A 16338-nucleotide genomic window follows, 5' to 3' on the forward strand; every position below is an offset into this window, starting at 1 on the left:
AAAATAGGAATCACAAAATTTGTAAGAAAATTCATTATGCAAAACAAAATACAGCTTCAACAACTGTGGTTTCGCGAAAAAAAAGTTTTTAACAAAGCAGAATTGTCGAATTATTTTTCTTCTATTTTTATGCTAAAACTTTGAAGAACCATTCAGATATTAAAATCTCTCTTTTTTTCAACAATTCGTATTCGGGTTTTAAGAGGGAAAGAAGTTTTTATTTGCAGTTTTTAAAGATATTTTGCCCCTTGGATTCGGATCCCCATATTTTTGCGGATCCGGATCCAGGTCACCAAAGTCTTATTTCTTCTCCGATAATTTTACAAAAATCAGTCCAACATTTTAAAATCAAATAGAAGAAATGTGAAAAATAAGTTTTATTGATCAGCATGAATTTACAATTTACATATTTGCAACTAAAAATAATGAGAAAAAATTTACAAATGCAAAAACAGATATTTTCTTAGAGTGCGATTTCCGTAAAGAGTGAAATAAAACAGTAAATTCTCCTTTGTATTTTATTCTTTAGTATCTTTCCCTCCTTCCGCGGCTTCTACTCCTTCTCCTACTCCTCTCACTCCTTCCTCTGCTCCTAGAACTGCTCCTTTCAGCTCTCCTTCCATGTCCTTCACGTTCCCTTCGCTCCCTAAACAAAAGAGATTCGAGATTCTTCTTCTGGATGACGTTTTTTCTTACGTAACTCTTATTCCAAAAAAAAAAATTCATTTTAAACCATAAATATGAATTTAACCTAAGATAAATTGCTTTGCACCCTTTTTAACATGTTGCTTGTGTTTTATTATAGCTTATAACAAGTGATCTCATCTCATCTCATTGAGCTATATATTTTGTATAACTTATAACAAGTACCTATCAATCATTCAAACTAAATGTTGTAAACAAATTAATGGTTATGTTTTCATTCTCGTATGTTACCATAACATCCTCAAACCCTGCCTGGGGCCAGTGTTAACCATTAATTTAAGACCTCTGTAAAATGTCGTCTTCAACTTGAATCTCCTCTCGGAGACAGCCAAACCAAATTTTCAGCCCGCAATTCCCTTTGTACTCCTCCTACGGAGCTTAAAATATTTTCGTTGTTGTGAAATCATTAAAGTTAAGCAAAATATTTTCATAAGAAGCATTAGTGAATTTCGTTAAATATTCAACTGTAATTTTTCAGAAGTTAAAAAAACGTATTTCAATACTGATCAACAATAAGTCACCCCCGACCATCCCTAAATAATTCGTAAGATTTTTTCTACTATTAATATTCATTATAACATTGTACAAGTAACCATGACCTATAATTTATGTTATTTTTTTAGGAAATAAAGATTTTGTTATCGAATTTCTGAGACGGGGTTACTCTGTTGTGTGTATTTGTGGGGCCTATCGGGAAAGAATTGTCCGGGGAAAATAAACATCCCCCACCAGAATCCTAACTGGCCTATTATCCTGATTTGTCTAGCGTGTTGCTGTTTTCCGTCAACAATATTATGTATAACTTTTAACAAGTGATATACATCTCATAGAGCTAGATATTATGTATAACTTATAACAAGTGATAATATCTTATTGAGCTATATATTATGTATAACTTAACAAGTGAAATACATCTCATTGAGCTAAATATTATGTTTAACTTATAACAAGTGAAATACATCTCATTAAGCTATACATTATGTATAACTTATAACGAGTGAAATACATCTCATAGAGATATATATTATTTTTAACTTATAACAAGTGATAACATCTTATTGAGCTATACATTAAATAAAACTTATAACAAGTGAAACACATCTCATTGAGCTATATATAACTAGCTTTCTGTACAGCTTAATTAAATATACAAATTGTTTTTAGTCTATCCTGAAAAAGATTGAAAAAGGCGAAAGAGGACTAACAAATTTAGTATTTGATAATTTGAACAACGGGTTTGAATAAATTATGAGATATGTGGGTTTGAATCCATGGTTCCAGAAACAAATGGAATTTAGAAAATGCGCTTTAAAAATATTATAAATTCTGCGAACTTTTTGTTTGTTATAATTCTATATTGTACAAAGAGAAGATGCTCACAGATAGAGCCACAATTTAAAGTAGAACTAGAAGATAAGCGCGAAGCACATCGTCCCAAAAGCCTTGTATTTTTAAAAATTTATTATTTGTCTAGCAGCTATGGTACCTCCCCTTCCTCAAAGGGACTGAAAAGAAAAAATGTAAGGGGGTATAGGCTGAAACCTAAGCATTTCAGGAGTTGATTGAGACCTATAAGAGTTCTATCTGATGTTCCTGTCTCGAGAAATTTATATAAAACTCTGTCAAAATTATACCAAAACTTAAATATATAAGATTTGGCTTAAGATTATAAGTTTTAAACAGATCCATTACGAGATCCCAAAGGAGCCTGAAAACCTCAAGTTTGCTCCTATTATCATTCTTAGAATTCAATAATATTAATTTTTAATAGATATAATTGATTACATTATTTATACGTCCGTATCACGTGAACAGTACTCCAACCAATGGCAGTGCAGTATTATTGTCATGTGTCTCCCTGTGACCAGTATACTGCACTGCCATTGGAGGGAGTTCTGGTCACGTGATACGGATGTATTGAATAATATTATCAATTATATCTATTAAAAATTTAAAATCATTACATCCAAAGTAATAATAGTAGCAATCCTGAGTTTTTCCAGGCTCCTCCGGGATATCAGATTGGTTGCGTATTTGCTGAATATGATGTATTTAAAACTTATAATCTTAAACCAAATCTTATATATATAAGTTTTGGTATAATTTTGACACAGTTTTATATCAATTTCTCGAGACAGGAACATCAGATAGAAATCATATATGTCTCAATCAACTCCTGAAATTCTTAGGTTTCAGCCTATACCCCCTCTCATTTTTCCTTCACAGTCCCTTAAACTGTATCTTAATCTAGGAGATGAAAACCCGTGAATTTTAGGCTATAAAAGTTTGGGTGTGAAAACCTGTGAATTTTAGGCTATAAAAGTTTGGGTGTGAAAAAGTACGTCATAGCTTTTAGCTATAGAAAATAATTAAATTAAAATCTCTGCTCGTTAGGATTGAACTAATGTTTGAAATTTTCTTGAGCTTAGCAAAAATATAAATCTTAATTAGAAAGTTCTATTCAATGTTTTGTAATCTGACAGAAAATTAAAGGACTTGTTTTCAAGCATTTTTAATCAAGAAATGAAACATTTATAAAATATTAAGATATAATTTAATTCAAACCTACATTTGGCCACCCTGTGTACGTGATGTATGTTCCTGAATGTTAATTATTTGTTTAATCTTTGAAAAACTTAATAAACATAATTGATGAAAAAACTGGGGAGGGCCGGGGTTAGATAGGTCGTATAACAATTCAATTCAATATGAACATGAAGATGATGAATCTACGCTGTGCACCATTCATTCAAGGGTTCAAGGATAAACCAAACCAAACCAAATCTAATCTAATTTAAAACTGTGTTAAAGAAAAACAACTAAATTTAAAAAAGGATTCTAGATTTTAACCACTGCTCGAACAACGATTCATAAATGTTCATTTTAAACCTTTTCCTCGTCAATTAGCTTGTTGTATTAAGATTAAGATTTAACGCGGAAACATTTGTTAACACTTTTAAAGATCTCTTTTAAACTTGGAAATCTGGGATTTTCTTAAAGGGACTATCGTTGTAATTTTAGGTAACCCTTCACTTAAAGAGACGTATGTCCAATAAACAACGATACCGTTAAAACCTTTATAATACAAAGTACGAAACAATTTGAGAAATAAAAGAATTTTGTGAAATCATTGTTCACTAAATGTTGTTAAGTCACGTGAAATGTAAACAATGAATGAAAGTACGATCAATTATCTCATATTTCGTTTAGTAGATAAGAATAGGATTGGGGAAAATGGGGGGATTGAATGGAGAAAATTCATCCTGTGGTGGGTCATTCACATAATTATATAAATTTGATTATAGTGATTTAACCATGAACTAGTTTTCAGAAAAGTAAAAAATAAAACATTATTTACTGTTTAATGTTTATCAGATGTAAAACTATTGACTCAATTCAAGAATTCATCTAAACCTTCTTAACTGGTTTTGAAGGCAAATATTCAACCTTGACATGGTTGTATTCTATCCAACATTTCTGGTCATATCGCAAGAATTCGTAAGATGTTTTAAAACCAGTTGGTTGGTAGAAAACTGTAGAAATGTAGGTGAGTGGGTAGTTAAGATTATATATAGGACAGANGGGGGGGGGCTCTTGTACTTTATCAAATAATAAATAAAAAAAGTATACGTGTATGCGTTCAATTTTATACTTCAGTAGAAGAGACAAACTATTAAAAAATGTATTTATAAATAGATTATTTTACGTTATAGATTAATCTCTCCCAACACAGAAAAGATTTATCTCTCCTCTCCCATTTATCACAGAAATAGTCAGAAAATTTAGGAAGATTGTCGCCTTTATTCATTCTTTTAAAATATGTATTTTAATTGCATTTTATGTATTTGTACTCCCTAGACTAGAATATATCCTGCTCCTGGAGTAAAACAAGATTTGGAAACCAACCAAGAGGAAATGTGAACCCAAGTATAGAGTTCACCAGGGGCAAATAGATTATTAAGCACATTAGGTGGCAACAGAGAAATATACAAATTATACACGATGTCACAAGTATAAAAGTTAACAAGGAAAACGAAATTTTCTCATATTTGTTGACATCTTTTCCAAGATTAAAAAAAATGTTTTACAGAAAATACAGATAATTGGCACTTATTTCCCTGTAGGATAAGATTTAGTCTAAAATTATCACTATTATTAATAATTTTGTCGGACACAATACTGCCGTCAGAATACAGTTTCTATTCTACGTTGCCGTCTCTTGTACTAAATCTATTTAATCAGGGGTAATATTTTACTTCAACTATTTATGAACCCCTCGCCTCTTGACGTTATTAAAGATTTTTTCTTCTTCAGTATTATTTTTGTTTTGTAATATTAAAAGATCCTGAACTGTTTAAGGATAATTTAATAGTAAGGGGTTTAACCTCTTAATCTTAACCTTCTTCATAGTAATTTCATTCACAGACAATTTCACGCAGATACATAGATTTACATAGGTACACAGAAAGAACATAGATACACAGATAAATTTACATAGATACACAGATATATCTACATAGATACACAGATAGACTTACATAGAAACACAGATAGATTTACATACACAGATAAATTTACATGAATAAACAGATAAATCTACATAAATACACAGATAGATTTTTATAGATACACAGATATACTTACATAGTTACACAGACAGATTTACATAGATACAAGATAGATTTACATAGATACACAGATAGATTTACATAGATACACAGATAGACTTACATATAAATACACAGATAGACTTACATATAGATACACAGATAAGCTTACATAGTTACACAGACAGATTTACATAGGTACACAGATAGATTTACATAGATGCATAGAAAAATCAACATAGATACACAGATAGATTTACATAGATAAACAGATATACTTAAATAGATACACAGATAGATTTAAATAGATACACAGATAGATTTACATAGACACAGATAGATTTACATAGATACTCAGATAAATGAACATAGATACACAGATAGACTTACATATAGAACCACAGATAGATTTACATAGATACAAAGATAGATTTACATAGATACACAGATAGATTTACATAGATACACACTACACAGACAGATTTACATAGATACATAGATATATTTCCAACTTTAAAACACAAATCTTCCCTCGGGTCATGTCACTTGGCACACATTAATTTGGACCCTGTAAGCTTTTTTAATTTAAAAATGTAACTCATTTTCCTTTACGATTGAATATTTTGTTAATAAATATCCATGTCTATATAATTTAGCTATTGATGGCCGACGGCTGGACCAAATTAGCTGAATGTTTTTAGGAAACCCGTGGGCGAACAAATCAGGGCATAACAGAACACCGTCAGAGCATCACAGAACACCGTCTGAGCATCACAGAACACCGTCAGAGCATCACAGAACACCGTCAGAGCATCACAGAACACCGTCAGAGCATCACAGAACACCGCCAGAGCATCACAGAACACCGCCAGAGCATCACAGAACACCGCCAAAGCATCACAGAACACCGTCAGAGCATCACAGAACACCGTCAGAGCATCACAGAACACCGTCAGAGGATATGGGATGTTTATAATCCCTTTTATCTACATTTTCAGTTTTCCTTACTTCTAATAGAATAAATGAGGTTGAGCATTAGTTACGCACTAATCCACACATTCTCTGAACTCTCTCGGAATTTGTCTTCAAGGTTTAAACAAGTGAGATGTTTTTACAAGGACTAAGCCAAAAATCGCTTAATGAAGTTTCTGTAGCAAAGGAACTGAGTCGTTGCCACAAACTCATATTTTCCAATCCCTATATCCTTGCAACATGAAATCAAAATTAGGAAAATCGAATTTTGTGGGGAGGCTAATTTTTAAAATTATAATCAAACCTTCCCGGGGGGTCATGTGAGGTCCCACACAAAATTTGGGCCAGCTCGGTTCAGCTGTTTTGACGATTATTGGAAACAAACAAACAAACAGAAAGACGGACAAGCAAAGTATAAATATAAAATACCATCCTCAACCCCTTACAAGTTTTGATTTACCTTATTCTAATCTCAGCTTGAAGCTTCTCCATCTGAACTTCTTCATAATGTTGGCCCAAAACCGGTTTTCTAAAAACCAAGATATAGTTTTAACTGATAATATGTGTACTCTAATATTTTTACAAGAAAATTACCAAAAAGGGAAAGACAGTTAAACTTAGTTTAGTAATACATAAGTACTTAAAGAGACATTTTTAATACTTTTTTATTTATAATTTGAATTTTAATATTGATACCGATACTGATATTAAAACTAATGCTAAAATTAGAATTAATACTGATACTGATACTGATATTAAAACTAAAGCTAAAATTAGAATTAATACAGATACAGATACTAATATTAACACTAAATCTAAATTTAGAATTAATACTGATAGTGATACTGATACTGATATTAAAATAAAATCTAAAATAAGAATTAATATTGATAATGATACTGATATTAAAACTAATGCTAAAATTAGATTTAATACTGACAACTGATACTGATACTGATATCAAAACTAATGCTAAAATTAGAATTAATACTGATACTGGTATGAAAACTAAATCTAAAATTAGAATCAATACCGATACTGATACTGGTATTAAAACTAGATCTAAAATTAGAATCAATACCGATACTGATACTGGTATTAAAACTAATGCTAAAATTAGAATTAATACCGATACTGATACTGATATTAAAACAAATGCTAAAATTAGAATTAATACTGATACTAATATTAAAAATAATGCTAAAACTAAAATTAATACTGATATTAAAAACTAGATTAAATTTGAATTTGCATTTGAACGTATAATAAGACTACATTGAAAAAGAATAAAACAAAAATTAACTGTAGGGGACTGTAAGGAAAACGATTGTATCCCAACCAATTATTTTTAACCAACCTGTATCCTTCCCTTGTAGTTGTATCCCAACCAATTATCTTTAACCAACCTGTATCCTTTCAGTTTCCTTGTATCCCAACCAATGATTATTAACCAACCTGTATCCTTTCATTGTATCCCAACCAATGATTATTAACCAACCTGTATCCTTCCCTTGTATCCCAACAAATTATTTTTAACCAACCTGTATCTTTTCCTTGTATCCCTGCCAATAATTATTGATCAACCTGTATCTTTTCCTTGAATCCCAATCAATGATAATCAATCAACCTGTATCCTTTCCTTGTATTCCAACAAATGATTATTATCTAACCTGTATCCTTTTCTAGTATCCTGGTCCTGGTAGAGCTGAGGGTTTATCATCCTGTCCCATTCTTCCTCTTTACTCAACTCTACACTGTTCTTGGCCGGTATAGCCGGCAACCCTCGTCCGCCATCCTAGAAAAATCACATCAAAATCTTTTGAAAAATGGTAATGATCTCCCAAATGACTAATTACTACTTTAACACAAGTACTTTGGCAAACAAAATCAAATAAAAAATTACATTAGTCATACTTCCAAACCTCAGATCTTATATGAATTACATATCATATAGCAAATGTAGAGATTGGAATTTTATTTCAGATTCATCACTAAAAAATGGGGTTTCCGCCTGGACCTTTTCGTTGCAGTGACATAGATTTAGAAGGTCCAAGCACACGACCAAATTCAGCGATGTTGCGGGTTGCAACATCAAAAATCAAATCAGATCTTTAGGGACGTGCTTCTTCTACACCCAGGTTCTAATATGACTATACCAAACCAAATCTGAAGTAAGGTTTTATGCAAGGTTACCCGTAAAGAAAAAGACTGTGAAGACTATCTGAAACTTTTAAAATATGACTGCTAAACGGTTAAACTAAGTCTTCTCTCTTGAATATTGTCAATTAATGGCCTAATTAATGACCAGAGAATCATAAACAATCAGTAATGTCGTCCCAGAAGTACTTTGTGGATAACCCTCCCTCTTTTAATCCTCCCTAAACGTCTATTTAATAAAAACGCTAAATGAATAACATTAGAAAACTTAACTTTAGACTCCCTGTGGAAGGGTGAAATATAGAAAGGTAGAAAGATGATAAGGTGGATAGGAAGATAGCCCGGTAGACGGGTATAAAAATATAAGGTAAACAGCTAAAGGCATTGAAAGGTAGATCGGTAGAATGATGGATAGGTAGAAAGGTAGAAAGAAAGAAAGGACTAAATAAAAAAAGATGGTGATGTAGAAAAAAGGAAAGGAAAACATATAAAAAGATGAAAAGGTGGAAAGAAAGAAAAGAAAACACATAAAAAGATGAAAAGGTGGAAAGAAAGAAAGGAATAAATACAAAAGATGGAAAGAAAGAAAGGAATAAATATAAAGGATGGAAAGGTGGAAAGAAAGAAAGTAATAAATATAAAGGATGGAAATATAGAAAGAAAGAAAGGAATAAATATAAAAAGATGGAAAGGTGGAAAGAAAGGAATAAGCATGAAAAGATGGAAAGGTGAAAAGACAAAATAGAAGAAGAAATGGATGTAACTAGAGAAAGGTTTCTATATTGTGCAGTGTATGTAAACTAACCTTCCTAGCTAGACTAGAGAAGTACTGTTCATAAGCTCGTTCCATTTCCCTCTCCACCTCCTCCTTACGCATACCCTGCTGTCTTAGAAACTGATTTACCTGGACAATCAAGCAATCAACCAATCAATCAATCAATCAATCAACAAATCAATCAATCGATCAATCAATCAATCAATTAATAAATCAATAGATCAATAGATCAATAAGTCAATACATCAAACAATCAAACAATCAAATCTTAATGCTCATTTTTTGAAATAGAATTTTGCATATTCTGTTTGAGGATGATATTACCCGTTTCATTTTGGAGGCGTTCATAAACTTCTTTCTCTCATAGTTATCCCTCTCTCTGTCATCCATCATATCCTCCCCAGATTCAGATCGTTTTCGTCTACACAAATAATAACAGTTAGGGACTATGATAAAACTTTTATCTACAAAAACAACAACTGTAAGCTAGGGACTATATTAAACTTTCATCTAGTCAAATAACAACAGTTAGGGACTATGTAAAACTTTTATCTAGACAAACAACAACTATTAGGGACTATATTAAACTTTTATCTAGTCAAATAATAACTGCTACGGACTATATTCAACTTTTATCTAGACAAATAACAATAACTGTAAGCTAGGGACTATATCTAGATAAAGAACAACTGTTAGGGACTATAGTAAACTTTTATCTACACAAATAACAACTGCTAGGAACTATATTAAACTTTTATTTAGACAAATAATTACAGTTAGGGAAAATATTAAACTTTTATCTAGATAAATACTATATTAAACTTGTATCTAGACAAATAACAACTGCTAGGAACTATATTAAGCTTTTATCTAGACAAATAATAACAGTTAGGAACTATATTAAACTTTTATCTACACAAATATTAACAGTTAGGGACTATATTTAACTTTTATCTAGTCAAATAATAACTGCTCGGAACTATATTAAACTTTTATCTAGATAAAGAACAACAACTGTAAGCTAGGGACTATATCTAGATAAAGAACAACTGTTAGGGACTATATTAAACTTTTATCTAGGCAAATATTAACAGTTAGGGACTATATTTAACTTATATCTAGACAAACAATAACTGTTAGGGACTATATTAAACTTTTATCTAGATAAATAACAACTGTTAGGGACTATATTAAACTTTTATCTAGACAAACAATAGCAGTTAGGGACTATATTAAACTTTTATCAAGTCAAATAATAACTGCTAGGAACTATATTAAACTTTTATCTAGATAAAGAACAACAACTGTAAGCTAGGGACTATATTAAACTTTTATCTAGATAAACAACAACTGTAAAGGACTATATTAAACTTTTATCTAGACAAATAATAGCAGTTAGGCACTATATTAAACTTTTATCTAGATAAATAATAACAGTTAGGGACTATATTAAACTTTTATCTAGATAAAAAATAACATTTAGGGACTATATTAAACTTTTATCTAGACAAATAATAGCAGTTAGGGACTATATTAAACTTTTATCTAGCTAAATAATAACAGTTAGGGACTATATTAAACTTTTATCTAGATAAATAATAACAGTTAGGGACTATATTAAACTTTTATCTAAAGTCCCTAACTCCGTAGTATCCTGTAGGGGTTCTTTCCCTCTCTCTATCCCTTGAACTCCTTCCACCACCTCGACCAGACCTTTCCCTGCAGTACAATAACAATAACAATAACAATAACAATAACAATAACAATAACAATAACAATAACAATAACAATAACAACAACAATAACAATAACAATAAAATACTAAAAATAGTTAAAACAAGATCAAACCCCCAAGAACCAAAAGAAATTGATTCGTACAATTAAATAGTTCTCTTGCTGTTAGGTAAAACGACATTTGTGACCTGTTTCTGAGACTAATGAAAGGCATAAACCTGAACAAATAAATATTAAGACCAACCTGTCATACTTTTCATGTTCCCACAGATCTGCCTTCTTCTCATCTCTGAAATTTACATTTTAAAGTCGATTTCAGGGCAGGTAAGTTATAATAAAGCTCAAGCTAGTTAAAGTTAAAGCTACCTATCTGGACTTCTTTTCTTAGCAATCCTTTCAGCCATCTTAATCTGTTTATCAAGTTCTCTTTTCCTTCTCTCATCCCTGAAATTATTAATACTATCATTATCATTATTACTGTCATCATCATTACCCTGCACGAGCAATGTGTAGGATATATATGAGGATCCACTGACCCAGATCCAAGGGGCAAAATATAAACTAAAATATCTAAAACCAACATTAAAACAATCATAATCAATGAATGGTAATTTAAGTTTTTTTGGTTTAGAAAAATGTATCGCCACAGAAAAAGTTTCAAAAGCTGGATTTATTTTCAATAGGACAGACCCAAACAGAAATAGATCAGGAAGTACTGCAGCGTTAGTGTGACAAGGAGAAGGGGCAATTATAATCCCTTGAAGACCCTAATATGCCCTTTCCTGGAATTGAACCCCTATATGTGCATTTTCATCAAAAATATTTGATCTAAATCTTGTCAAAATAAAAATTACAAAGTGGCCGTAACAAAAAAACATGATGAGGCATAGAAAGAAAATATTTATAAATATTTACACCTGGATATAAGTGAAATTGTTAGTGTTTCAATGACAAGTTGATTTTGAAAATTAAACGAAAATAGTTCCGTTCCGTCAGTATCAAAAAGCCCAACTGTAAAGTTTTTTTTTCTGGGACACCATTTCTGGGACATATTCTCGAAAAGATGAAAGAATGAATTTTGATTGTCAATTTAACAACTATCAACCTAATATGATTCGAAGTGAAGAAAATCAGATGATCTTCAGTTTGACGACCTTTCTAAGGTAATTTTCATTCAAGCTTTTTTATTGAGTCAAAATCGAAAAAAAAATTATTTCGGCACAAAAAACCTAAAAATCCGTACAATTTTTTGGTAAAAATAAATCTGTACATTTGGCCACCCTGTGTACGTGATGTATGTTCCTGAATGTTAATTATTTGTTTAATCTTTGAAAAACTTAATAAACATAATTGATGAAAAAACTAAATTTCAAATGTTCTGGTAAATACCTTAATTTTCTGTCTTCTTTTTCTCGTTTAGCTTTCTTTTCCTTCTTGTCTTTTTTGTCCTTTTTGTCCTTCTTCCTTTTCCGAGACCTCTTATCATCCTCGCTTTCATCATCCGTGGATGTGAGACGTAATTCCTCTTCACTGTCTATTTCGCTTTCAACATCCTGGAGGGGAAATTATTAGGAAAAGTAAAGAATTTTAAAGGATAAGTCAATTTCTAAATTTTTTTTATTTATCCATATTAAAAATGTTGGAAAGCTTAAAATAATGACGACTTCTTAAATCCCATGTTTAACATGACAAGAAAACCAGAATTGGTTGGTTTTAACTTTTTAAAGTCCGACTCTTTGTATTTTTTTCCGGTAAATTTATGAATGTCAGATAAATCGTTAATTTTAAATGAAAAAAAAAATTCTTTTTATGAAGTAACAGCATTATAAAAAAGGAAGAAGATTTCAAAATATGGATATCCCTAATCCCATTACGTTCATAATAGACCATAATTCTTTAGTTTAAGTATGCGCTCTTCTTTCAGGGCCTCACATTTTTTATGTTACAATAACTAGGGTATTAGAGATTGCCCAGTGTTTTAAAGTTTTTAATTTTACACATTCTATTTTTCAATTGTTCTTAAATAATGAAAAATTAACAGATTTTCTTGAATAAAAAAAATGAAATGATAGTCTTAGGTTTCTGTTTAGGCTAAAATTTTGGATAATCAATAATGATTTTTGAGCTAGAGCAATCTAAAATAAAATTGTCATTTTTAAAAATAAATAGAAGAAAGCTATGATGCCGACATATTTTATTTGAACTTTGTTCAGTCGAAAAAATTATCTATTTTTTTATACATTCCACAGCTCGCATTTTTATCAAAAATATTTGATCTAAATCTGGACAAATAAAATTACTAAGTGGTTGTAACAAAAAAAATTTGAAACATAGAAAGAAAAAATTTACACCTGGAATTAACTGAAATGTTTAGCTTTTCAATTATTTAGCGTTATTGTGAAAAAAACAAACAATTTAATTGTTCCCGCAGTACCAAAAACCCCCACTGCAAAGTTTTTTTTGTATTTCTGAAACATATTCTCGAATAAACACGTTTGGAAAATAAGCTTTTTGTGCAGTCAAAATCGAAAAAAATAATGTTTTCCGGGCCAAAAATACTGAAAATCCGTACAATTTGAGACTTCATCCGTACAGTCCGTACAATTTTTTGGTAAAAATTAAAAAAAATCCGTTTAATTCGTACATTTTGGCCACCCTGTATATTTTATCTAATAAGATTACAAGATTACTCTGTTGAAAAATAAATAATATGCCCAAAAATTTGCATACTCTGAATTCTCGAATTAATTAGTCCAGTAAATTTAAGTAATATTGAAGAATGTGAAATGTTAAAATATTTTAACGTGACACTGTTCAATATGAAAGCTAAATTTGATCAACACGTTGAGTTAGATCTTACAAATTTAAAATATTTTGTTAAAGTTCTCTTTTTCTTTTGTTAATTAATTAATTATCAGGATATCAATTAAAGATAAGACTTTAACTTTAAAGGGAGTGTTCACGAAAAATGAAAGGGGGGTAAAGGCTTACGTCGAAAAAGCTTATGCCCCTCTTCTTTTTACACGAACACTTCCTTTAATAACGACCTAAAGCTCTAAAATTATTAAGACCTGAAGGCTGAATTTTTTCCTTTGCCTTAAAAGTAGTTTTTAAATGATTTAAGTGATTTTACAAAACAGGAAACAATTCTCAAGTTGCAGGAAACCAAGAATGGAAGTATTATAAGACTAAATAAATGCAGTCAGTCTCCTTTCTTATGGATAACCCGACCCCTTTTTTGTAGGAAAAAAAATCACTAAGTTGTAACAGTCAAATTTCGGACCACATAATATCCCCCCCCCCCTCTGACAATATACTCAAGTTGCGCCGCCGCTGAGAATCCTAAAAAAGGCTGTAGTCGTAACTTTCAGTGATCTATATATGTGAGCGGCAAATTCGATTCAAACGCTGCCCATAAACTTTGTATCAACAAAAATGAATGAGAAATGAATTTTTTCTTTGAAAATTGATCATACGACGATATCTTCCACAATGTCAAATTAAGATTTAAAAATCATTCTTAAAATGTTCACACTTTGCTTGTTACCTCATCACTGCCGACATCCGAGAGTTCATCATCAGATATCTTCTCGAGCTTATGGAGCTTAATCTTCTTCTTGGATCCAGCACGTGAATTATCAGACTCACTGTCTGACACATTTTCAAATCCTAAATCAAAAGGTTTAGAATTCAGGGGGTTATATGCTACATTTAATTTTTTTATGACAAACAGTTTTTAGTCGTTTCTGAAAGCACTTTTGGGAACAAAACCCCAACAGATAAACAAATGACATATTTTTGAGTAACATCTGTCAGTTAAAACTCTATGGCAAAACTAAGGTTTCTGACTCATGTCATAATAAGCTACTTTTTAGCGTGTTTTCGTTTCAACAATATCTTCTTTGCGCATAATGACAAACCATATTAAGACTTTGCATATTTTACTATTTTCATTGAATAAAAAAATTTTTTTTTGTGGAAGCGGGGGGGGGGGTTATATTCGACCGGCCTTTTGAATGGCTATGCTAGGTTTATTGGGTACTAACTAACAGACAGACAAGCTAAATATATATAGATTTTAAAATTAGAAAGTTAGTGCGATGTTGAAGAAGGAAAAGGTGTCAAAATATCAAGAAAAACAAAAACATTCATTTGCAAAAACACAGCACAGTAAAGTACACACTACACAGTATGTTTCAGAACACAGCACAATGAAGTACACAGCATGGTACAAGACATGGCACAGTAAAATACACAGTATGGTACAGAACACAGCACAGTAAAGTACACACTACACAGTATGTTACAGAACACAGCACAGTAAAATACACAGCATGGTACAGAACACAGCACAGTAAAATACACAGTATGTTACAGAACACAGCACAGTAAAATACACAGCATGATACAGAACACAGCACAGTAAAATACACAGCATGGTACAGAACACAGCACAGTAAAATACACAGCATGATACAGAACACAGCACAGTAGAATACACAGTATGGTACAGAACACAGCACAGTAGAATACACAGTATGGTACAGAACACAGCACAGTAAAATACACATTATGTTACAGAACACAGCATTGTAGAATACACAGTATGGTACAGAACACAGCACAGTAAAATACACAGTATGTTACAGAACACAGAACAGTAGAATACACAGTATGGTACAAAACACAGTACAGTAGAATACACAATATGATACAGAACACAGCACAATAAAATACATAGTATGAGACAGAGCTCAACACAGTAGAATACAGTATAGTACGGAACACATCAAAGTAGAATACACAGTATGATACAGAACACAACACAGGAGAATACAGTATGATACAGAACACAGCAAAGTAGAATATAGTACGAGACAGAACACAAAAAAGTAAAATAAACAGTATGAGACAGAACACAAAACAGTAAAATAAACAGCACAAAAAAATAAACAGTACGGTACAGAACATAGCACACCAGGATGCAAAAGAATTAGTAACATTTTGCATGGCAATCACTCTCCTGTACAACACTTGCCTTTTTAAATATTTTTTTTAAATGAGTGTCTGGCTGGACATGACAGGCCTGGCGCGCGTAAAAAAGTCCTAAATGTCTCAATGATTTCTAAAAAATTTCTGTACAATACTGCATTCTCAGCTCAACTACAGTGTCTAGCCAGACACTCCCTTTATGTGTGTTGGATTACCTTCATTCCTTGTTCTTTTAATCATAGTTTTCTGAGTATCCAGATCCCCCTCAACCTTTTTCTTAAGCTTCATCACCAACTTGTCCCTGTACTCCTTCTCCCTACTCTTTAACTTCTCCTCATCGTCCTCTGAATATTAGAGGTCAATATTAAAAAACATAAGATTCCATGAAGATTGGGG

The 16338-nt window shown here is 31.4% G+C and overlaps 2 protein-coding genes across 2 annotated transcripts in view; both read right to left on the minus strand.

Moving 5' to 3' along the window:
* Positions 1 to 385: 385 nt before the first annotated feature.
* LOC111713990 (uncharacterized) lies at positions 386 to 9656 on the minus strand. Its single transcript, XM_023488990.1, has 5 exons — positions 9541 to 9656; positions 9247 to 9345; positions 7955 to 8079; positions 6745 to 6813; positions 386 to 646 (listed from the first exon to the last, which is right to left on the minus strand). The coding sequence occupies exons 1-5, from the start codon at positions 9607 to 9609 to the stop codon at positions 526 to 528; spliced, it is 483 nt and encodes a 160-aa protein (XP_023344758.1). The 5' UTR covers positions 9610 to 9656; the 3' UTR covers positions 386 to 525.
* Positions 9657 to 10828: 1172 nt separating this feature from the next.
* LOC111713995 (A-kinase anchor protein 17A) overlaps positions 10829 to 16338 on the minus strand; it is a 21224-nt gene continuing 15714 nt past the window's right edge. Inside the window, exons 13-18 of the mRNA XM_023488994.1 lie at positions 16158 to 16286; positions 14498 to 14619; positions 12340 to 12503; positions 11317 to 11394; positions 11169 to 11239; positions 10829 to 10935 (exon numbers count right to left, since the gene is read on the minus strand). Of these exons, the coding sequence (XP_023344762.1) occupies positions 10829 to 10935; positions 11169 to 11239; positions 11317 to 11394; positions 12340 to 12503; positions 14498 to 14619; positions 16158 to 16286 (671 nt within the window). The remainder of the gene's footprint in view (positions 10936 to 11168; positions 11240 to 11316; positions 11395 to 12339; positions 12504 to 14497; positions 14620 to 16157; positions 16287 to 16338) is intronic.

Source organism: Eurytemora carolleeae, unplaced genomic scaffold, assembly GCF_000591075.1.
Source record: "Eurytemora carolleeae unplaced genomic scaffold, Eaff_2.0 scaffold1373, whole genome shotgun sequence".
NCBI lineage: Eukaryota > Metazoa > Arthropoda > Copepoda > Calanoida > Temoridae > Eurytemora > Eurytemora carolleeae.